The sequence below is a fragment of the Betta splendens genome, chromosome 11 (genome assembly GCF_900634795.4).
Source record: "Betta splendens chromosome 11, fBetSpl5.4, whole genome shotgun sequence".
Taxonomy (NCBI): domain Eukaryota; kingdom Metazoa; phylum Chordata; class Actinopteri; order Anabantiformes; family Osphronemidae; genus Betta; species Betta splendens.
Genome location: NC_040891.2, coordinates 11,388,707 through 11,411,188, shown reverse-complemented (window position 1 = coordinate 11,411,188; position 22,482 = coordinate 11,388,707). Strand labels below are relative to the sequence as shown.

Below are 22,482 nucleotides of genomic sequence, written 5' to 3'. Positions count from 1 at the left end.
AAATGTCCTGTTCGTTTTATATCGGCTCGGGCTCGCGCCGCTGACACGTCTGTCATAACTCCGTCGATCACATGTTGCGGGTCCGGTTTCCTCGAAGCGCCCTGTAAACCACGTGACGCAGCTCTCCGTGGTGTCAGAGTGGAAAAGAAACAGGTAAATTCACAGTCTCTCGCTTATTGTGTGAGCGAGTCGGCTCGTTATATTTTCTGAACTTAGTTGATCAGACGGGTGTTCAGGAGTTATATCCTGTCCTAAATCCAACTAGAAGGTCAACATCGAGACCACTTGCCGGTCGGTCTTATATCAGTGTCTAATATTGAGCCGGGTTTCTGGTCAGTATCGCCTCTTATTTATTTTCATTTTACGGGCCTGCAGGCCTGCTGTTAGCCTCGGCGTTTCTGTCCTGAATTCCCGGCCATCAGATTAAACTCGGGAGAGACCGATGAAGAGTTTTGCAGAAGCGATGGTGCAGTACGAGGGGCTGCTGCTCTGCTAACTAGCTAACGCGTCCTGTCTGCGTGAAACGACGTTAGTTCGCCAAGTTAGCATCGTTAGCCGACGACTAGTGGCAACGGAGTGACATGGGCGTTTTGGCTTGTCTGGTCGAACGAGAACGGTTCACTGCTGGCAAATAGTTGACGGCTAATTAACTTCTTGGCCACCAAGCTAGGTGCGATCACGGCAGCGATCAAACGTTGCATAGGCGGTGACCAGCGCTTAGCCGTTAGCCGAGCAGCTAGCGGGTGTTAAAGTTAGCCGTATTGTCGCCATGAGGTGAAGCCGTGAGACGCGGAAGCCCACCGAGATTTCTGGGCTGGATGTTTTCCCCCTGACTATTAGCTGGCTGCTTAGCATCTTGGCCATGTGGCTGGCTGGTGAAATTGAACGTGGTCGACGGGCCCGGACCCGAGTCCTGTTTATGGGCTAGTTAAAGCAGGGTTTTACGTAACGTATGCTAGATTAACTCGCTGTCGGCAGCTAGGTTAACAGTTTGCTACGGAGCGTAGATGGCCTGTATATAAGCCTGACATCGCCGAGGTTGTGCTCCCTGTAATTATATGTTCCATCAAGTGTGGGCTTATCTATCACGGGCGCTGTAATCGCACGGTCTCGTTTCAAGATATAGGTTAATTGGAAGCGACTGTGCGTATTATATAAAGAAAGTGTGGTATCACGTTGTGACGAGGTAAACACGTTACTTAACTCTGCGCTTAAGAAACAACGGGACACACTGTCCCGCTATAATGTGCGGCTATAATCTCGCTTCCCGAGTTACACCCGCGGCGCGTGTGCGTGTTGGAGACACCTGTCTTAGAAACGGACTGAAAAACATCCATTGTCAACGCTTTCTTGGCGTCTATGGAAACAAAAGCTGATGGTGTGTTTTTGATATCACCCCCCCCCCTCACTAGGCAATGAGCTACCAGGCAGTTTGAGGAAGTGGTATTCAAGTGCCCTGTATGTGACTTAAGTAGGTCATGGTCAAGTATGTAATACACATGTCTCATTCTTCTCTCCTCAGGTGTTATTTCTTTGTAAATACTGTTATTTGTATATACTGTAAATGATGACATCCATGGGCGGGAACCGAGCCCGGGGCAGCTGGGAGCAGACACAGGGCCAGACACAGACCCAGACACAGCACAAGCAGAGGCCTCAGGTACACACTCCTACAACCTGATGCACACCAGCGTTAAGTCTGTCAAGTGCTGCTGAATAGTGGTCCTCTATGGGGGTCATGAACGTAGGCGTCATGCTCACTGATCTAAGTTAATGAATTCCATGAAAATCAATGCGTGTCACTCTGCTCTTCAAGTTAGAAAAATAGATTGACCAAATGTTTGTGGGTATTCATTACCACTTCTTGGCAGTGAAATCATCACGATAATGTCATTCCAGCTGATCTTCCTGATGAAGTTTGAGAAATTTGTGTTATGCGTTTTGATGTTATTGTTTTATTTGGAGACTACTACTTGGTTAAATCATATTCAAGTTTCTCTAAAAATGAAAAGCATTGGTTTGACGTCACTGTCACCTTTCACACTGTATGTACGCCTCCCCCTTCTTGAACCAGGCTACCGCAGAGCAGATTCGACTTGCTCAGATGATCTCAGATCACAATGATGCAGACTTTGAAGAGAAGGTCAAACAGGTGAGCTGATACAGTACACGAAGCAGCATCCTGTTCTCCTCCTCCTCTGGCTTCTTTAAAACCAGGGATTCACTGATTATTACACTGTGGTATCTGCTGTGATTTATATTAATTGTTGTACAAAATCTGATATCAAAATGTAATTAAATCAGTTTTAGAAACAAAGGCCCCAAATAGTACTTTGAGGTCATAAAGCTCTTTCAGCATGTTATCGACATCCCTTGATACAAGGCTGTGTTGTCTTCTGCCAACCTGATTATACTCAGTAATAATTTCAAAAAAAACTGAATGAGGTCATGGTGAGTTCTTTTTGAGGAATTATAGTTGCATTTTAGCTGCTAATGTCTCCTTAAGATGATGTTGAGTCTTTGCTGATAGCAGCAGTGCATAGTAACTACAAGAAACAAAATAATTCTACATCTTGTTGTATAAATGAGATGCCAGGAGTGTCAGCCAGGGGTCACGTGTGTCTCATCATGGCATTTCTTTCCTTTTCCAGCTGATTGACATCACAGGCAAGGACCAGGACGAGTCCATGATCGCACTGCACGATTGCAATGGGGATGTCAACAGAGCCATTAACGTTTTGCTGGAGGGTAGCCCAGACACTGTGAGTATTGGCTTTGTGTGAGGGCTTAGTGCTGTGAGGGCCAGATCCTGGGGGAATCAGTTAGCTAACCCTGTGTATCACTGTTCTAATGAATCAACCCCTTACATTATGTGAGTAATGTTTGTGTAACTGTAAAGAATTTTGTGTGTGTGCGTAAACCTTGTCTTTGACAGACAGGGTTTTCATAATTTAGACGAGGCTGCATATGAAGGAGATTCATTGTAAATTATATTAACTTTCTTTACTATGTAATTTGGGCATCAAATTTAAAAAGAAAGATTTAGGACATGGCATAATTAACCAAGAGGAAAGAAATGCATTTGACAAATTCACTTCTCATGCAATGGAAGTTGTATCTGGAACATAAAAATGAAGTAGTAGAAAATTAGGGGAAATTGAAACCAAAATAGAGTGGGCGTTTATCTTGCAAGCACATTCATCATAACTGATAAGCAGTTGTCAGCTGCTTATATTGTTGAGATCCATGTTTAGTGAATTAAGCTCTTTCAGCGTGGCCTGCTGGGGGAATGATTGACGAGATAAACTGAAGTTATTTATTTCACGTTGACATGTTTAGCTCACTCTGTGTTAAGCTGTATAATCAAACACCTGCTGAGAAACTACAATATCATCAGAAATGCTTTTTATATGCAGCTGGGTCGTCAGCTGACCCATTTACCAAGTTCATGCTGTACCATGTCATTAGATAAACAGCAACTACTGCTTAAAATATTTAGTTTATCATTTTTAGATGGGCATGTAGTCCTGGTAATGGCCTTCACATAATCTAAAAATGACTTGCCACATATGCGCTACATAAAAATGTCTGTACATCTTCTGAAGGACTCCTGGGAAATGGTGGGGAAGAAGAAAGCGGTGTCGGGCCAAAAGGAAACTAGCCAGACAGAGGCAGGAGAGGAAGGAAAAGAGAACAGGGAGAAAGGAGGAGAGAAAGAAGCAGCACGTCGCCGAGGTGGAGCGCCGCGGAAGGGCCGCGGAGCCAGCAGAGGACGGGAGTGTGAGTAGTGAATGGACAGAGGCTTTCATTTTGTCCTCTGAATCTGAAACAGTTAAGAAAAACACAGTGCGTTCCGTCTCGTGTGGCGTAATTAAAAACTCTTCGTATGCCTGACTGCAAGGATTTGCCAAATACATGCGATACAAAGACGTACGTTGCTCTAAGTCTAATGTTTACTCTCTCTTTAAGTTCGTGGTCAGGAGAACGGCTTGGACGGCGGGAAGGCAGGAGTGGCTGGAAGAGGTGCAGAGCGAGGTCGAAGGGGCCGGGGCAGAGGAAGAGGGGCTGTTGGTAAGCAATTTCACTTTAGTCAAACCATCCAGGGGATTTTTAAGTTATCATTTCGGGAAACTAAAGTGTTGTGGGGTTTTTTTGTTTTGTTTTGTTTTTTTTTTTTGTTTCAGGAGTATCTGGACGGCGAGGAGGCAGATTTTCAGCACAGGGAATGGGGTAAGGGAACACCTGCCTTGCCTAAAACCACAGGGCCTTTTGTGCCACTTCTACCTGTTACCATGGTCACCAGAGAGCAGGACCCCAGCTTATTGTTTAGCATTAATCCAAAGGAGGGAGGACATATGTCAGCCAATGGGATGGAACCGCGTGGGCTGAACATCTCTTCAGAGAGTGCACGGTGTCTAAATGTTTTATTTGAAGTGAAATTTGGATGGATCCAAAAAGAGGGTTGTCAGGGTAGTTGGTTAACTTTGGAGTCTCTGCTCTCTGGTTCATGTGGTAGCATTATTTGTTTGTGGTTCGGCTGCTGTGCGTATCAGATTGTGTGTCTGTGTGTGCAGTTAAGGTAGCATCTTTACAAGCAGCTTGAAATGTAGGTGTGATAACGAGGACTTTTTTCTCTCAACTGAGGTGCTGCTTGTTAATTATTCTCATCAAACACAAGTTGTGTCCTGTCAAATGCCTTGCCTTTTGTTATAGCGTCAGCGGTACTGTGATGTTACTACTTTGTTCGTAGTAGTAACAAATGTTAAAAAAGACTTTCTCTGTCACTATTGAATGAGTATCACAGTGCTAAGCTGAGACAACAATACACAGTACATGAAGGTTAACTAGAACAGAATAGATGCTTTTCCCCTCGCAGACAGATGCACTGCTGATGCCTACCACTTCATACACATGTGCAGAAATCAGCATTTAAGTAAATAATGGGTGATCACTGCATGATTACACTATAGTGGAAGGTTTTCTGCTACTCCATTTATCATAATACTTGTATCCTTTTCCAGGCAGTGTCATAGTCTGCTAGTAAATGTCGATATGCATTGAGTTGCACTAATGATTAAAATTAAATGTGATCTAATTAACATTGCATTAGTTAGTATATATATATATATATATATATATATATATATATATATATATATATATATATATATATATATATATATATATATATATATATATATAATATTTTTTTTTTTTTTTTATCACCATGTATGCTAGTTTTGAGGGGTATTTTTTATTTTAAGCATATCCTTCAGATTTTGAAGCACATCATGATGTGGATGGACCTATGCCTATCTTCAGTGTCTCTGGCCATATCTTGCGTTACAGTTTTCACTGCTGCTGTTGCCTTGTGCAAAAGGAGAAGTTGAGAACTGTGGCTAGACCTCGTGGAGGACAAAAGAACACGGCTCCATTGGTTATGCAGACAAGACCAGTCGGCTGTGTCATAGCATTTCGTTCTGATTCTTTGGGCCACATGTTTGAATTCTCTAGTTGAGGTGGCATTGAAGGAAATGAAATGGCAGGAAAGTTGGTTGCTCGCATCAAGATCCTCATATTGTTAAAATCATCAGTTTTTGTATTTAGCTGGACGAAGCATTTTTAAATCAATTAATGTATTGAATACTGTAAGTCTCCTACTTGAACTTATTTCTTTAGAAGTTTAGGTGCTTCAAGTGTAGGGATTGTTCTTGTTGTAGGGATTGCATTAACTCATTGAGAGTCTTCAATACGTCTGGTGAGTTGGGCTTCTTGGATTGCGTATTTGCCTTGTAGAGTGTTGTAGAGTGAGTCCTGGCACAGGCAAATCAAAAGCATTTTGCTTACGCTGCTGCTCTGGATTGTGGTCTGAATAAAAAGCTTTATCATCTTTTACTTTGATGTGCCTCTTGTAACTGTTGCCATTATTTTCCCTCTAAAGCCAGATTGATAAGGGGCCCAGATATATTGCAGGAAGTGAGAGGTGAGTGCATCGCCTCTGGTGTGTTTGCTATTCCTGATTTTTCAAGGGAGACTTTGAGTACTACTACACAGGATGATATAATATAAGGTGTTATCAAACAAAGTCTTGCTTCTCTTTTCATTAATAGGATATGAAATAGATGGGGCGTTTAATTGTGGGCCCAAGCCACAAATGCCCCGTCTCAAGTATCAGTCAACAAAAAATAGGAGCTGCTTGGCTTGCTTCAAAAGAAAAGTGTTGTGCTTCATCATGTTGCTAGGTTGCACCAGCATTTAAAGCTGTATCACATTTATGAGCGACATCCAGTAACTGGCAAGAGTTGTTCAGCAAGAAACTGTTTTTAGGCTGGTGGAATTCTATCCTACAAACAAATCATTCATCACAATCATAGCATTATAAAGAGTCTAATTATGATAATGACAATGCTGGGAGCTCAGGGCATTATTTGAGGTGACCAAAGATAAAAGTGCAAGCGCCCCGCTTTGGGTGCTGTTTGTGGCAACATTCAGGGAGTTGGACTCAGTGCAGCGCTTCTTTATCGCTGTCTTCCCTAGAACGTTCAACCCTGCTGACTATGCAGAGCCAGCCCAGACGGAAGAAAGCTACGGAGGGGGCAACACCTGGAACAACACACGGAGCGCGGACATGGAGGAGGGAGCCCGTAAGTTAATTTATTAAGAGATGTCTTCCTCCAATAACTGAAAATAATCCAATCAATGATGGATCTGTCTACCATCTAAACCAGTGTGAAGGATGGGCTTTAGGAAATAAGGATTCATGCTTTGTAGAGCCAGTCTTCATTGCCCATGCATGTTGTTGAGTCCCTATATTGGTTTTTTTCAGGTGACTCAGTTTAATATGGCTCTTCTTCACATTTTCAGGGTTGGAGTACTCTGCAGGGGAGGGAACAAACTACCCACCCAAGTTTGACTCTGCTCCTGGTAAATCAGTATTTACTTTACTGTTACTCAGATGCTTAATCTGCTGAAGCTTTTCGCTCATTATGATTATGACTCCAGGTGCATGGAGGACTGCCACAGAAGAGTGGGGAACTGAGGACTGGAATGAGGATGTGAGTGTTTCTGGAATTGTGAGCTTATCCTACATTTCTGTGCAGTATTACTCCATGGCAACTGGCATTTCTCATATCGTCCATCTTCTGCATCTCTTCCCTCTACAGCTTTCAGAGACAAAGATATTCACTGCATCTAGTGTGGCATCCATCCCTCTCCCCCAAGAAAATGTTACCATCACCAAAGGACAGAGGTAGATCATTAATGGACTTTTATTAATATTACTGTATATCTACTAAGTGATTTACCAGAAACTGGTGTCCATTTTTTGTAACTATTATAAATGTTATTATACAACATTAATGTTAAGTTCATACATTTTTGTTCTGTCAACTTATTTTGACCGTTTTAAAGAAATCACAGATGAGTTGATATAACCCAATTCATCCTTCCTATAGGATTGACCTTGCAGTGCTCTTGGGAAAGACTCCCCCAACTTCCTCCTCAGAGACTGAAAATCCCCCCATGGAAGCCACGCAGCCCCCTTCCTTGTCCCAGTCACTTGTTTTCAGCAACTCCAAACAAGGGGTACTGCTGTCCCAGCCACCCTCCAGCACCCCTTACAGCCAGCACAGTATGGTGAGACTCGCATAAGAAAGCATTTTTAATTGTTGTTTTGTTAGTAATGCAAACGTATCCCCACCACTTTGCTTTCAACCCTACACAAGGCTCTTGGCTGTTTTATTGCAATTATGCCAGTGTCAGAGTACATGAATGTGTCATAATCTACTGACTTTGCAGGCCAACATGCTGAGCAAGGGTTTCGGGGATGTGGGGGACCCAAAAGGAGGTAGCACAGGGACCACTGGTTCTCAGTTCCTGGAACAGTACAAAACAGCCCAAGCCCTGGCCCAGCTGGCAGCTCAGCACTCCCAGACTGGACCTCCCAATACGGCCCAGTCCTCCTGGGACACCAGTACCACCTCACTGGGGCAGTATGGTAAAATTAAACCCTTGCTTAATAATTACAATATTTGTCTGAAACAAAGTACCTTAATTCAAATTCTTATGGTCTGGAGTGTAAACATGCATGGACAGTCTATATTGTATTTAATATTTTCAGTATAGGTCGAGCTGATCAACCTTTTTTTTTTCCTAACCTGATTTACTACGCTCCTCCTTGTTCCAGATATGAAGACTCAGTCAGAGTCTGCAGTCCACACACCCTTTACGAAGAGGCCCTATCAGGCTGCCTCCTCATCCTCGTCCATGTTGGATGTTTTCCTGCAGGAAAAAGGCCTGCCTCCTTCTTCCTCAGTCTCTTCATCTTCTTCCTTACCCCAACAAACAGCCTCACCCCACGTGGTGCCTCCGTCTGCTTCTTCCCTTCCAAAAATGGCAGCCGTTCCTCCTTTAGGTCAGCAAGTTTCTTCAAGTTCCTCAGATGCCCAGGGTTCCAGTCCACTGCCTTTACAGCAGCACAAACTCAAACAGCAGAAGAAGAGGACTTCAATTACAACAAAGGTGTGTTTGAATTCGGTGCATGTGTCTAGATCAGGTGTTTTTTTTTTTTAAACTCAAGAGAATTGTGCACTGTTAGAAAGTGTTTCTCTATAGCGACATGCAATTCATCTTGACCCGACTCTTGTTCTGATTTCCTGTGTTTGTAAAGACTCTCAAATATCTTTTAATTTTTGCTAGATTCCAGCAATGGCAGTGGAGATGCCAGGCTCGGCAGACATCACGGGGCTCAATCTTCAGTTTGGAGCACTGCAGTTTGGGTCAGAACCAGTTCTGCCAGAGTATGAGTCTGCCCCAAGCACCACAACGCCAGCCAGCCAGGTTCAGAACAGTCTGTACACTAGCCCCAGCAGGTTGGTAAATCGTTTCCACAACAACTGCATATCAAGTATTTTGTTAATGTCTTGGACGAATTGAAGCAATGCTCTGGGCCGACACCACTGTTTTACTTTGATACATAGAATCATTTGACATTTCACAAAGTAACAAATAATTAAGTCCTAAAAGAAAGTGTGGGTTATAAAAGTAATTGTCAGAACCACTTTTTTTTTATTTTTTATTTTTGTCATTTAAATATTTGCAGCGAGCCGAATCCAGCTCTCTCTAACTCCAGCCAGATGGATCTGTATGATCAGAGAGCATCTCAGACACGACACTATCCTACTTCGGTCTCCTCCTCTCCTCAGAAGGATATGCAGTCCAAGGTTTGACATTTATTAAACCACCATCATGTATTATTAGGACTGAGACTGTGTAGACAATTAAATGAAAGCGCACACAGTTCATTGCATATTATATACAGGGCGTAGTGGTTATGGGTCCTAGTTCTGTGCCGTAACTGCAACCTAAGACTGTGGATGGTTTGTTGTCACCTTCTTAATTATATACTAATGCATCCACACCCAGCCTTTCAACATGTCTCTGCATGCTTTCCATCAAAGAATGTGATTCACTGGGCACACTGGACATGTGAAGCACCCAGATAGATGAGGCTTCTCCTCACTACTGCAGCAGTTTTTTTATTAGTAGATGTTGTTGTAGTGGTTTAAACCTGGCCTGTAGGTGGAATGTTCTGCATTCAAATAAGCTTCTTGGGGACGTTTCTAGGAGCTGAGCACGTTCAACTTTTCATCAATGGTCTGTTTCCATAGAAACCTTTTGAAGTCACCTTCACTGTTTATTTTTACAGAATGGCTTCAATTCAATACAAGCATCGCAATCTGTGGATGGTAAGCATCCATTTAAGTACGCGTTGGTTTAATCCTATAGATGTAAAATTGTCGTGACATTTGACGTGCACTCTTCTCTTTGTAATAACTCCCCCCCTCAGCTGCAGCAGGCTCTGCAGTGTCAGTCAAGCCGGCCCCAGATTCGGTCACGCCAGCGTCAGTCTCCAGCATGGGCACTTTGACAGACAGCAGTTCAGGCCCCGCCTCCTTGTTGACGACACCCAATCAGACGTCCCTCGGTGCTCTGGGGCATGGTGAAGAAATGCCTCCAAGCACTATCCCCCCCCCTCAGCACAACAAGTGAGATGCAGCCTGATTAATCTATTATTGAATTATGTTTATGACATGGGATGTTATCTGGTTATCGCCTCTAGATGAACGTGTGTATCAGTGAGTGAGGTATCATAGTGATGGGCTAAGATGTCTTGTCATGTTTGCAGCGCTCACCCATCACAACAGAACAGTCTTGTGCCATCTTCAGTCCGGACATCCAACTCAGGCTTACTGGTGAGTCTCTGCTTTTGAACCTGTCTCTTAAGGAGCAGTTACAACCAATGTTTTTTTTTTTAACCAAACAAAAGCTATTATTTTATAAATGTTTATGCTGGAGACTGTATCGCTGCAAGCTTTTTCCAGGCTGTATTTCCCGTTAGTCAGAGGACATATTAGTTGCCCGTTCACTTTAATGGAAAAGTAATTTAATCAGGTCCAACTGCGTCATCCTTCTTCCTTCTCCTCAGCATCCCAGTGTTGACGGGGATTCAAGCTTGCACTCCTCCTTCCCTACGTCTGTGTCAGCCGGTCCCTCATCGTCGGTCGTCCCCACCTCCTCCGTGGCGGCTGCTGCGCAGGTGTCCCTGGGGGCCCCCCAGGCCTCCTCAGTGGGCTCTGCCACAGTTTCAGCTCCTTCTGGTCTCAGTCCTGTCAACAGTCTGGCAATGGGTCTCAACACTGCCGCTATGGGTGCACCAACTGCAGCTGCCACGGTTTCAGTCTCCACGACCGTTGCAGCCATTCCTTCTTCAGCTACTTCCTCCTCCACACGCAGCTCTGCAGCATCCTCAGGTTAGGCATAACCGCAAGTTTATGTCGATGAGAAATACCCGCTCAGTTTAATGGCTTTACTTTTTGGTCTTTACATAACTTACATGATGTTGCTCTGCTAGTACAGCAAAACCTATTGCAGTTTTTTCTGTGACGTTTCGAACTGTCTCATCTTATTTAATTATAACCACCTGGCTCTCCAGTTTTTGTGGATGGCTTCCAGGTTCATTGATTGTACCTACGTAGCAGGAATGTGTTTGTGCTGTGTGGATTAACCCACAACATTGCCGTTCCACCACCAGATTAGTTGCGTGTTTCTGCACAGTGAAAATGATAGGATGCATCATGAATCAGTTTCTTTCCATTTCCTCATCGTTGGCAGGGTGTCCGTGATTCTGACTCATTTTGATCTCCATTTGGTTGACTCTCTGAAGCTTTCCCCTCTTACATTTGTTCTTCTCTCTGCTCTCTCTGCTGGGGCAGTCACTGGAATAGGGATTATAATAAATGTGGAGCTCTAATACTCTCTCTGTTGCATATTTCCACAGTGAACATATTTTAGATAACTGTTAGATTGTCTGACTTGTTGAACAATAAATGCTTTTTGCAACAGGGAAAGCACCTCCTAACCTGCCACCCGGAGTGCCCCCTCTACTGCCTAACCCATACATCATGGCTCCAAGTCTACTGCATGCCTACCCTGTAAGTTCATGCACTTACAGATTCGGTTTTGTTGCATTGTTTCAGTTTTTAACTATGTCTTGCTTCGCTCAGCCTCAGGTGTATGGCTATGATGACTTACAGATGCTGCAGACAAGAATACCACTGGTAGGTGTTGGACTGCAAAAGCAAGTTTCCACACAAGAAATATTCCATGACCTAATTTATAAAAACATTTCTCTCAGGATTATTACAGCATTCCCTTTGCAACTCCCACGACAGCACTGACGGGCAGAGAGGGCAGCCTCACAAGCAACCCCTACTCTGGTGAGGCAGGCATCTGCTAATGATTCCTGTTAATAACTGTTAAATCTTTTGAACCTAATTTGTATGTTTAGCTGTTGGCTTCACACTAAAAAGGGAATATGTCCTTCTTCATTTTGTTGCATGAGATGTGGCAATTACCCTCTGTTGGAGTCTGAGCACTTTCTCCTTCTCTGTGCAGGCGACTTATCAAAGTTCGGTCGAGGCGATGCATCGTCCCCAGCTCCAGCCACCACATTAGCTCAGACGCAACAGAACCAGACTCAGACACATCACACCACACAGCAGCCTTTTCTCAACCCGGCACTGCCGCCTGGCTACAGCTACACGAGCCTCCCATACTACACTGGCATGCCAGGCCTGCCCAATACCTTCCAGTACGGACCTGCTGTGTTTCCGGTAAGAAACATGCAGGCTTTTCTCATGCTCTGTGTGTAGATGAATGAGTTTTTTCATACTATCTCTTATGAATGCTGCCCTACTGCAGAAGGGTAAATGAGTTTTAAATTTTTTATTTCAACGTGGCCGTTTAGTCTAATGCAAAGTTCTACTTAATGCTGTTATAATACCATTAAAACGCTATGCTGTTTTCATCCAGGTTGCTCCTACCTCGTCAAAGCAGCACGGTGTGAATGTTGGTGCATCAGCCACACCCTTCCAGCAGGCTAGTGGCTATGGTTCCCATGGATACAGCACTGGTGAGGCACTATAACTTAATAAAACAGCATGTTGAGAGGGCTCATGCAGGCCCTGCTCTATAGACTTGCATACCAATAACTGTGAGCTCTCAATGAGCCCATTGATTTGTCATTGGTGTGGAGTGCTTCCTTCATTTGAGCTCTGCAGCGTTTGCAAGCATCAACATGATGCTTGTGTGAAGGCATTTGTTACGCTTGTGTCAAACCGTTATTAATGGGCCATGAACCATTCTAGTGTCCTGATTCTGAGAGCATTTTACGCTTTTAGTTTCTGTTGGACTTGCATCAGCACTCTACTGTTTTCATGACCTGTGCTCACAACGGACATGCATCAACAACACACTTTCTCAATAGAAAGCATTTGTCTCTAGTTGAGACAGACATTTAAACAGGGAAAGGGAAGATGGGGTTGTACAGTGCCTCCTGACTAACACGAGGTTTAGATTATCGGTTTCCTGCTGTCTTCCATGGCTTGCTTTGCTCATTTCAGAATGTGGAGTGTCCCCCTAGGGCTTCGCCATCCACTCTGTCTCCACCACACACGTTCATCCCAAACATGTCAAGTACAGCCCCCATACTTCCTCACGTCATCCCCTTTGAACTCTTTCCTTTCATGTATCCCAGTGGCCCTCTGGTACCGACTCGGTCACCTTTTTTTGTTTTATACTGCTTTTAGTTTTTTTTTTTTTGTTTATTTGTTTTTTTTTTTAAAGAGATGCTCTATTTTCACCCCTCGACTCATCGCTTACTATCCACCCTTGGTCACGTCATGTGCCAACACCTACCTGTTGTAACTGCACCATCTGCTGCTTTCTGCTGGCACCCGACTCAAGCTCACTCTTCGCCCACCCATCCACCACACACCCTGCCTGTCCCTTGACCTCCCCCACCTCCCATCCCCTCAGACTTGGGTCAAATAGTACTTGCAAATGATGGTTAGCGATGGTTCTAACCTGCTCGATGTGCTGGATGGGCAGTCTTTCCCACACAGGACAATGCAGTTGGTGTCAAAGGCGAGGGACCGCACTGTTAGGAGTGTTCGTATGTTTTATACAATACATGACACCATCAGTATTGTCGTAGTTTGGTGAAACCTGTCCACGTGGCACGCCGTTTGAAACGGATGCTGTGGATTATTTGCAACTACTATCTGAGGCAGGTCTGCCTCCCCCTGCCTGGTGTGTCTAACGCTGTGGGCTGCGGCTGTGTGTCTGACTGTTGCAGGCTATGAGGATGTGGGCCAGGCTTCAGGGAGTGGGGATTTCTGTAAGGGCGGATACGGCAGTGCCGCTGCCGCTTCTGCACAAAACAAGCCAGCCAGCTCTGTCACCGGGCCTGGAGTCGGTGAGTGCTGCCACATGCCGAATAAAAACAAAGAGGAAAAGAAACCCTGTCCTTCTTGTCTTCCTCCTTGTATCACCAAACATCCTTTTTGTGCTCCTGTTCCTTTGCCTCATCACCAATGAGCTGCGCTTATGGAAGACCCGTCTCACTGCAACACGCTTTTAGACCGTCCACTGCAGCCTGCCTCTTAGAAGCCTCGTCATGCCATTCTGTGACCTGTTTCCATCCAGGGGAACTCACCATCAGTCCAATCTGGGTTTAATGCTTTAGTTGCGTTGCTTAATTCTCATATTTAAAGTCAAAAACCTGCCAACATAAACTGATGAGGAGTCGCTCTGGCTGGTGCTGTCCTTTCTCCCTTCTGTCTTGCTTGCTCTTCATTCATATTGCTGTTGCTGGTGTGTTTGTCTCTAGAGTAACAAGCTCACTGTTGTGTGGGTAAAATAGACCACAAGCAAATAGTGAGAGGGCATCAGAGTCTCAGGTTCTTTACATGAGAATGTTGTGATTCTAGAGCATTGTATATGACTCTCACTGATCCACTCACACCGGTTACTAGGATGAAAATCTATTTAATGCAAAGATGAGATTTGTTTTGGATCAATGTACCACTGTGGTGACACTTGTGATATGAATTACAATGCAGTGATTTATTTTGTGTGTAAAGTAAACATGGCAGACATCCCGTGTTAGTGTTGCTGGTTGTCTTTAGCTCGCTTCATTGTCATGGTTTTGCTCACTGATTAAGAGAATTTTGACCATTCACTCCATCTTCAAGTACAAATATTTCCTTGGTTTTTATTCCATAGCATACTGAATGCCTATACAGATTTGATCGTTAAATCAATGCACTGGAAGTAAGAAGTTGAACAAATGAAAATGTTACTCGAGTGTGAATATATTGCACCCAGTCTTGGTTTGAACACCAGTTCCACCAGTACAGGGGGTCTTTGTGTGCCAGAACAACACGAGCAGCAGCCACCAGATACAGTGTGACTCAAACCACTGAGGCTCACTGGAACCGATGCACTGCAACACCATCTCACTCGTTCCTTCTCTGGTTCTCATCTGTCTATATCCTTCATATTCTCTTTATTAAAACCAGTAAAGATCTTCTGAAAACAAAAACTTACACCAACAGCGCGTCCTCCTCCTCAGTGACTACTCAGTGTTTATCTATGTAACTAATTCTGTGGCAGTACAAATGGTTTCACTCACAATAAATGCAGTGTAACTGTTTGTGTGTTTGTGTGTGTATATAAAGCGAGCTGCTCATGATTTGAGTCGCTTTGTAGCTTTTTTATGTTCTCTGCCTTTTGGGACTAAACCTGTCCTCTGTTTTTACTATTATTGCAGGAGTCTCTGTGACGTCAAGCAACACAGGCGTACCGGACATTTCAGGGTCTGTTTACACAAAGACACAGGTAAATACAGCTTTGCCCCAATACCTGGATTTCCTTGTCAAGAATTATTTAACCTTTATTCACACATTAATATTTCCAGTACATTTATTTTTCTCAGGTGTTTTTTATGTGTATGTGTTTTGTTACTTACAGTCGTTTGATAAGCAGGGTTTCCACACTGGCACGCCAGCAGCGTCGTTTAGCCTGCCCTCCGCTTTAGGGAGCGGGGGACCCATCAACCCCCCAGCTGCTGCTGGCTATGCCCCGGCCCCATTCATGCACATCCTGGCACCGCACCAACAACCCCACTCTCAGATTCTGCACCACCACCTGCAGCAGGACGGACAGGTAGAGCACATTTACACGCACGGCCAGCTGTGATTATGTTCCGAGTTATTTAATACAATGTGAGTCAATGTGCACACACTTACCATGTACACAGTGTTTGAGTAAACACTTGGCCTGAAGTAACAACTCGTGGATGAACTCTGTCCTCTCTTGGCAGAGCGGCACTGGACAGCGCAACCAGAATGCCTCTATTCAGCAGAAGTCTCAGATCAACAAGTCTGGATACAACAGCTACAACTGGGGGGCAAACTAACATCTGCTGCCGGAGCCCCTAATGCCACTGAGCGAAGCTAGGAGGGGGCTCGTCACTCCTTCCGCAAACAGTCTCTACATATAAACCCCCTCATCCCCCTCCCCAGTCTCTGGGCCCAGCACTCCTGCAGCTCTGACCGCGGTCGGAGGTGGTGCTGTGCCGAGAGAACGAGCACTGGTGATGGTGCGTGGGCAGGAGGGATGCGGAGGAGAACAGAGATTGGATCTTAAATGGTTGTAGAAATACACCGTTAAGGTGAAATATTGAGTGTTGGGAATTTGTATTATGTTAATTGCCCTGCCCTGACCTCTTTTTCTTTGACCTGTATGTAACATAGAACTGTTTTCTAAAGGAGTGAACTTTTCCTGTTTGTTTTTTGTTTGTTTGTTTCCCCCTCTTTTTCTTATTTTGCTGATGGGGAGGAATGAAGGGATACCTGAAGGTGGGGGGACAGGCTGGTTTTGTATTTCTCACCCTCATCTCCCCACTCCTTGATTTTGATCTAGCCCTTCCCACTCACACAAAATGCCCGAACACAAAGATTTGCTTAATTTAAGGTTTAGTTGTTGTTTTTCTTTCTTTCTTTTTTATGTAATTTTAGGGTTTGAAGAACAATTCTCTAAATTGGTAGAGTTGTGAAGTTTATTTTTTACCAAATATAGATATATTATATATAAAGACGTATAAGCAAGCTCACTGGCTTGGACTGTGAGGAAAGTGTGTTTGTCATGTGACTGCGTGCATGTTTGTACACACGGGCCGTGGTTGTGTACTGTGCTTAGTTTTTTGCCTAGCACAGATTTTTTTCATTATCCAGCACTTGTACAGTAACTGTTCCCATGAAATATAAGTATGTTCCATAAAGGCCCCATTTTTATTTTCTGCAATATATGTTGAGAATAAATTCTAAGGCCAATACACACCCAATCTGCCTTCACATGTTGTTTATTTGCCCCGCTTTACCACCTGTCCCCTGATAGTGAGGAAACCTGCAGCATTCAATACTGATGGACAGAATTGTACTATGGGATTTTTGTCAGTGACTTTTTTTTCTTTTCTTTTTTTTGTACTGTGCGTTTTAAAAATTTAAATGGATAAAGTTGTCTTGTACATATATAAAAAAAAAACATGAGTACTGTAGTTCGTTTGTTCGATGGCTTTCTCTTTTCCCTTCTCGAACCCTTGCAGACTTGTTAGTGTTTTGTTTCATATTTTTTTTTTATTTTGTAAAAATATAAATATTAAGTAAATAAACAAAAAGGCATTTTCATCATTTTGGATGTGGATGTCTTTTAATAAACTTTGTTTGTGGCTTCTAAATACAGCAGCAAGATCGTCCACTGAGTTGATGGTGATGCTCAGTGTTTGTTGTTAAAGGCTGGTAAATTGACGGTAAGTAGAAACTTGTTTCTGTTTTGACTCAGATCAGCAGAAACGAATTAAACTACATCTAAAACTACTACGTCTAAAAAATTGTGCTTGGAGTCTAAAAGCTCTTGTAAGAGAACGAGCTGGAAATACTGTTCCGTTTTGTGCGTTCGTGGGCATTCGTTATAGTAATTACGGTAATCGACATTACGACGTGTTGCGTCACGCGGAAGTATCTGGAACGCTTTACGACACTTGACAAGTGCTGTTTGTATCGTGGATGTGTGTTTTTGTTATGGTTTAGTTTTGCTTTCGCAAGCTGCGTTAAATGAGTGTTTTTGATTTGTTCCGCGGGTTCTTCGGAGTACCCGGAAGCCACTATGGCCGAAAGTAAGTAATGAAGTCACGGTTGTCTCTCTGCTAGCACCAGGCTAACGTTTGCTAACATTAACTACGTGTTTTGCACGCTGTTGAGGTTGTTGTTGTGTTAATGAACCAGCTTTGTCAAGGACAAGATTAGGAACCACAGGGGTCCCTTAGGAACTATTCTGTCTAAGCTACAAGTGACCTGGGGATTAATTCCAGAGAGTGATCAGCCTCACGACACTCAAGACACTCATGTCTGCGCATTGATTAATAAACTTATGTTACTTGCTGCCACGTGCCCAGGGATCCTTTCTTTGATGCCATGACTCATGATGACGACGATGACGACGAGGAGGATGGTTTTCACTACGATGGGTTTCGGGGTGACACGCAGGACCCCTTCGACAGCGCCTGGAGGTTTGGCTTCAGCTTCGGTCCGGATGGGATGCGGGTGCAGGAGCCTCCGGTGTTTGGCCACGTATTGAGGGAGATGGAGGAAATCTTTTCCCAGATGGGCCACTGGAAGGAAGAGCCAGAGTCTGGATACTCTGGTAGACCTAAATCATAATCTTTGTATCCATCTCATCATGAGTCCTCTGTTAGTTGTTGACTTGTCTATGAATTGTGTAAACGTTGTGATGGGAGATTGATGCCCAATTTCACCTGCTGTTAATCCTGTTTTGAAACAGAGACCAATCCTGTGTCGTTTATCAGTTGTGGATTCTGTGTTCCAGGTGTTCCCAGTATCATGCCACCATCAACACCTCAGGGCAGAGCGGAGCGAGGAGGTGGGAGATCCAGTAGGAACCCTCTGAGAGACTTTATGTTAAAAACCCCTGACAGTGGTTCAGGGCCTTCTAGACAACCCAGAAATGACATCCGTTCACCTCACGAGTTTTCAGGCTCGCAATTCCACGGGTGGACCCCGTTTCCAAAGGTAAATATTAGAAGTTAGCGTTATAAAGGGTAATCCTTGACTGCTATTAGCTGTGTACTCAGTTTGTCGTCTCACTAGTTCAATGACATTTGGAGACGGGGGCCGGAGAAAGCTCCAGAGGACGAGCGCAGAGAAGATGGAGGTACGTGATATTATTTTATGGATGTGCAAAGTACAAGTCATATGTGATACTCTTAACCTACACAACAGTGGTATCGCCTACAGATTTGGACTCCATAGTGTCCTCTAAGGGCCTGGATCAGATTCTGACGCCACCTTCTGGTCAAGCTCCAAATGAGCCCAAGATCCGGTCGTTTTTCCAGTCAGTCACTGTCACCAAAGTAGTGAAACCTGATGGGGTGAGTTACTGATTTTATCTTAGGGTTATTGAAATATGCGGCCTTAATGTAACTGTTCTGTTTTGGTGCCTGTCTGTCAGTCTGTAGAGGAAAGGCGTACGGTCCGAGACGGCCAAGGGAACGAGGAGACCACAGTGACGCGTTCAGGAGGTACTGGGAGCCTGGAGGGACCAGATCATCAGACTGGACCTGTTTTGCCAGGTAGATTTATTCCCTGTGTTTCATATTAGTTTACTAGCTTGATCTTCCTCTGATACGTTTTTTTTTTTAATTTCAGGTGGATTTTCAGATATGCGGGATGATAACTCTTTATTCTCCAAGTTCTTTGGAGGATTTAAGTAACACAGTGAATTTTTGGACTGACTGACTTTAAATTGCCAAAATGAAAGCGCTGGAGCAGCCGGGTTTCTGGTTGAATAATGAATTTTCATCTTTAGCTTATGAAGCAAAGTCGGTGATCTCAACACAATGTTTAGAATGACTTGGAGTCAGACCTATATGTATGGGAGTATTTAATTAATCAAATAAAGAGTATATTTATAAAGTTGTTTGTCGTTTAATTTTTGCTCTAACACAAGATTGTGCACAATACACATTTTCAGTTTGAGTTTAGCATAGTAACAGCAGAGTGGTTTGGGTGTTATCTCTTCTGTCTAATGTTGTCATAAGACTCCTTTGAAACTAGTGTGACTTCAATCTTGTGTGGGCTGATGAATCCTATTTAATTAAAATATAAAAATCAAAGTGTTCTTTTATGTATGCAGCATGAAACAGCCTTGTTGCTTTGGCTGCTTCATGAAGGCAGTGGACTCTGTTGCTTTGGATGTTTCCTCTGAAAACAGGTTCGTCCTTGACTTTAAAATTTTAATGAGCATATGGGAATTTAATGGCTTGGTGCAAACTCTGATATTCTGTCTCGGCTTCCTGCATTGAAATATAAGACATACTGTAAACCAGTGCTTGGCTGTTCTTCTTATCTTTATTGTGATTTACATGTGGTAACTTCTTCACACTTATCTTATCTCTTACACTGATTTGCAATGCAACAATAGTTTATTGGATTTGAACAACTAAACTGAACTGAACTGGCTGTTAAACTCACCACTACATTAAAATTTAGCAGACCAGTTTATAGATGCTATATTGTTCCAAGGACAAATAAACTGAAATATTTTACAGTATTTTGAGCCAAGAGTGATGCATAAAGTTGACATAATGCAAGAATCTTTGAAAGATATATTTGGTTGTAGTCTGTTTCTGTTGATTGGCAGAGTGAAGCTAACCTGGATCTGCAGGAATGTTTGCATACATCACAGCCAATCAAACAGTTGGTTTCATTAGAGCCAGGTAAGATCACAACAAACCAACCTAGTGAACCAGTAACAATATTATTAAAACCTGATGGAATGTAAACCCTACACTGTGTCTTACAGGCACCACTACCTTCACTATGTCATAAACTGTGACGTGGCTACAGCTCCATGATGAAAAGGCAAACTCCGCTGACGACGGCTCTGAGGACTCACCCGCGTCAGGACTGTGGCGAAGGGGGAACCTCAGCGATGGAGAGGCTGCTGAGAAAATGTCGGGTCAGGAACCAGCTGGTCAGGGAGTGCATGGCCGAATGCCTTGGCATTTACATCCTGATCGTACGTATGGTTTTACCTTTTATTTCAGTTCATTTACATTCACACATCAGCATCAAGAGCTCCTTATGGCTACAGCACTCTTGTTTTGAATCAGTAAGTTTATCGCAAATCACAAAGGACTTTAGCCTGAACGACACAATATGGGAGTTAAGGAGACGAAGCGTTTGAATAGACAGTGATGTTTGTTTGTCTCTGCTGGTCAGAACGCGTTTTATCTCAGTGCCTCAGAGCAAAGAACATTTACAACACAACTCATAAAGCTACATAATAAACAGATTAAAGTGTACCCGCTGTCGGGTTAAATTCTGAACACAATTTTTATTCCTAGTCTTTGATTGCCCTTTAAAGTTGAGCAGATTCACGTTTGTTTGAGTTACCGTCTGCTGATTGATCTGCATCTCATGCAACTGCAGCTGTTTGGATGCGGCTCCGTCGCCCAGGTAACCACGACTCGGGATCAGAAGGGCCAGTACCTGTCGATAAACCTGGGTTTTGCTCTGGGAGCGACATTCGGGGTGTTTGTGTCTCGGGGAGTTTCAGGTGAGGGACTGTATTAACACGTTCCACAGGATCCCAACAGGCTTGCTGAAGTTTGAACCTTAAAACGAGGAGTCCATTGATTTTTCCACATCAGAGTTTGTTTACAGGTGCTGGAGGCTGCTAGTGCATACATAATAAAGGTTATGTAAAGCTTTCTGTGGCTGCTTGAATCAGGGTCAGCTGGGGCTAAAAACTCGAAAACAGATCTGGACTGGACTGTTGTCCAATATGTTGTGTTGCTGTCTGTTTTGCTACTGTAGAATGAACCGTGGTGCAGGTGAAAGCGGCTTATTGATGTGACGGAGTTTGAGCCGATCACTCTCTTGTCCCAGGTGCCCATCTGAACCCAGCCGTCTCTCTGAGCTTGTGCGTACTGGGCCGACATCCGTGGCTGAAGCTGCCGTTCTACGTCTTCTTCCAAGTGTTTGGAGCCTTTCTGGCTGCAGCCACCGTTGGTCTGCAGTACTACGGTGCGTCATCACAACACGCGCGCTCTAAAACAACTAAGACCTTCTTTGAATAGAAAGGTCAACGCATATTAAAGTATGAGCCTGTTTTTCTTGTGTGTTTTCTTGTTTCTGTGTGTGCAGATGCCATTCAGACGTACGGTGGCGGTGAGCTGACGGTCACAGGCCCCACGGCCACAGCGGCCATATTCTCCACCTACCCGGCCGACTACCTCAGCCTGTGGGGAGGCGTTGTGGACCAGGTCGGATGCTGCTGCCGCTCACGTCGGCGTGAAAGTGGCTTCCATTTATCAGGGCCAACGGGTTTTGATTCCCCACCTCTGCTCAAACACCCCAGGTGATCGGCACAGCTGCTCTGCTGCTGTGCGTCCTGGCTCTCGGAGACCAGAGGAACAGTCGCCTCCCTGGCGGCCTGCAGCCGGTGCTGGTGGGAGCAGCCGTGATGGTTATCGGCATCTCAATGGGCTCCAACAGCGGCTACGCCATTAACCCCGCCAGAGATTTCGGGCCTCGATTGTTCACGTTCATCGCCGGCTGGGGACCGGACGTCTTCCAGTTAGCGGATTCCTTCTGGACACATTTTTGTCTTCTCTGACCTGATTCAGACTAACTCTGGTTTCTGCAGGGCCGGAGGAGGCTGGTGGTGGGTGCCTGTCGTGGCTCCGTGTGTCGGAGCCCTGCTGGGAACACTCATGTACGAGCTGCTGATTGAAGTCCACCATCCTCTCACACCGACTGAGCTACAAACCTGTCAGAAGGCCACGGAGAACCAGATTGGACTGGACTCTAAGACAGTGGAACCGGACTGTGAAGAACGTACTTAGTGGTAAAACAAAGCGATTTATGGTGTAATACCCACGAGATGTGTATATATAGTGGTTTTGTTGCAAGTATTATACATAGTGTAATATAGTACAAGTTAAACAATAACTTGTGTAGATTCTTATGGAATATAATAATGCACAACAGGATGACG

The 22,482-nt window shown here is 44.2% G+C and overlaps 3 protein-coding genes across 5 annotated transcripts; all 3 read left to right on the top strand.

Moving 5' to 3' along the window:
• Positions 1 to 173: 173 nt before the first annotated feature.
• Positions 174 to 17,125, top strand: ubap2l (ubiquitin associated protein 2-like). Of its 3 annotated transcripts, XM_029168011.3 has the most exons (30): positions 174 to 332; positions 1,523 to 1,660; positions 2,075 to 2,152; positions 2,652 to 2,762; positions 3,606 to 3,780; positions 3,970 to 4,071; positions 4,185 to 4,230; positions 5,942 to 5,983; positions 6,538 to 6,644; positions 6,865 to 6,924; positions 7,003 to 7,055; positions 7,164 to 7,249; positions 7,455 to 7,635; positions 7,798 to 7,996; positions 8,186 to 8,520; positions 8,698 to 8,870; positions 9,101 to 9,221; positions 9,707 to 9,746; positions 9,848 to 10,046; positions 10,187 to 10,253; positions 10,487 to 10,811; positions 11,404 to 11,492; positions 11,565 to 11,618; positions 11,696 to 11,777; positions 11,956 to 12,173; positions 12,373 to 12,472; positions 13,697 to 13,816; positions 15,173 to 15,240; positions 15,373 to 15,567; positions 15,725 to 17,125. In XM_029168011.3, exons 2-30 carry the CDS (start codon positions 1,565 to 1,567, stop codon positions 15,818 to 15,820), a joined length of 3,618 nt encoding a protein of 1,205 aa, XP_029023844.1. In that variant the 5' UTR covers positions 174 to 332; positions 1,523 to 1,564; the 3' UTR covers positions 15,821 to 17,125. The 3 variants fall into 3 exon arrangements, with proteins under 3 accessions (XP_029023844.1, XP_029023845.1, XP_029023846.1); XM_029168012.3 differs by lacking the exon at positions 5,942 to 5,983; XM_029168013.3 differs by lacking the exons at positions 5,942 to 5,983; positions 13,697 to 13,816.
• A 280-nt stretch (positions 17,126 to 17,405) lies between these two features.
• hax1 (HCLS1 associated protein X-1) lies at positions 17,406 to 19,398 on the top strand. Its single transcript, XM_029168034.3, has 7 exons — positions 17,406 to 17,578; positions 17,858 to 18,105; positions 18,289 to 18,491; positions 18,570 to 18,633; positions 18,717 to 18,850; positions 18,931 to 19,051; positions 19,128 to 19,398. Exons 1-7 carry the CDS (start codon positions 17,517 to 17,519, stop codon positions 19,190 to 19,192), a joined length of 897 nt encoding a protein of 298 aa, XP_029023867.1. The 5' UTR covers positions 17,406 to 17,516; the 3' UTR covers positions 19,193 to 19,398.
• A 148-nt stretch (positions 19,399 to 19,546) lies between these two features.
• Positions 19,547 to 22,472, top strand: aqp10b (aquaporin 10b). Its single transcript, XM_029168033.3, has 7 exons — positions 19,547 to 20,197; positions 20,284 to 20,499; positions 20,913 to 21,039; positions 21,372 to 21,509; positions 21,630 to 21,748; positions 21,844 to 22,061; positions 22,132 to 22,472. The coding sequence occupies exons 2-7, from the start codon at positions 20,332 to 20,334 to the stop codon at positions 22,328 to 22,330; spliced, it is 969 nt and encodes a 322-aa protein (XP_029023866.1). The 5' UTR covers positions 19,547 to 20,197; positions 20,284 to 20,331; the 3' UTR covers positions 22,331 to 22,472.
• Positions 22,473 to 22,482: the final 10 nt, after the last annotated feature.

Excerpts from the sequence above, each read along its gene's own strand:
- ubap2l (XM_029168011.3), top strand. The coding sequence starts at position 1,565 with ATGATGACATCCATGGGCGGGAACCGAGCCCGGGGCAGCTGGGAGCAG. Across the intron at positions 7,250-7,454 it reads ACCATCACCAAAGGACAGAG|GATTGACCTTGCAGTGCTCT; the intron begins GTAGATCATTAA and ends TCCTTCCTATAG. Across the intron at positions 11,619-11,695 it reads TGCAGACAAGAATACCACTG|GATTATTACAGCATTCCCTT; the intron begins GTAGGTGTTGGA and ends CATTTCTCTCAG.
- hax1 (XM_029168034.3), top strand. The coding sequence starts at position 17,517 with ATGAGTGTTTTTGATTTGTTCCGCGGGTTCTTCGGAGTACCCGGAAGC. Across the intron at positions 17,579-17,857 it reads GGAAGCCACTATGGCCGAAA|GGATCCTTTCTTTGATGCCA; the intron begins GTAAGTAATGAA and ends CCACGTGCCCAG. Across the intron at positions 18,492-18,569 it reads GGTGGACCCCGTTTCCAAAG|TTCAATGACATTTGGAGACG; the intron begins GTAAATATTAGA and ends TCGTCTCACTAG.
- aqp10b (XM_029168033.3), top strand. The coding sequence starts at position 20,332 with ATGATGAAAAGGCAAACTCCGCTGACGACGGCTCTGAGGACTCACCCG. Across the intron at positions 21,510-21,629 it reads CGTTGGTCTGCAGTACTACG|ATGCCATTCAGACGTACGGT; the intron begins GTGCGTCATCAC and ends CTGTGTGTGCAG. Across the intron at positions 22,062-22,131 it reads TGGGGACCGGACGTCTTCCA|GGCCGGAGGAGGCTGGTGGT; the intron begins GTTAGCGGATTC and ends TGGTTTCTGCAG.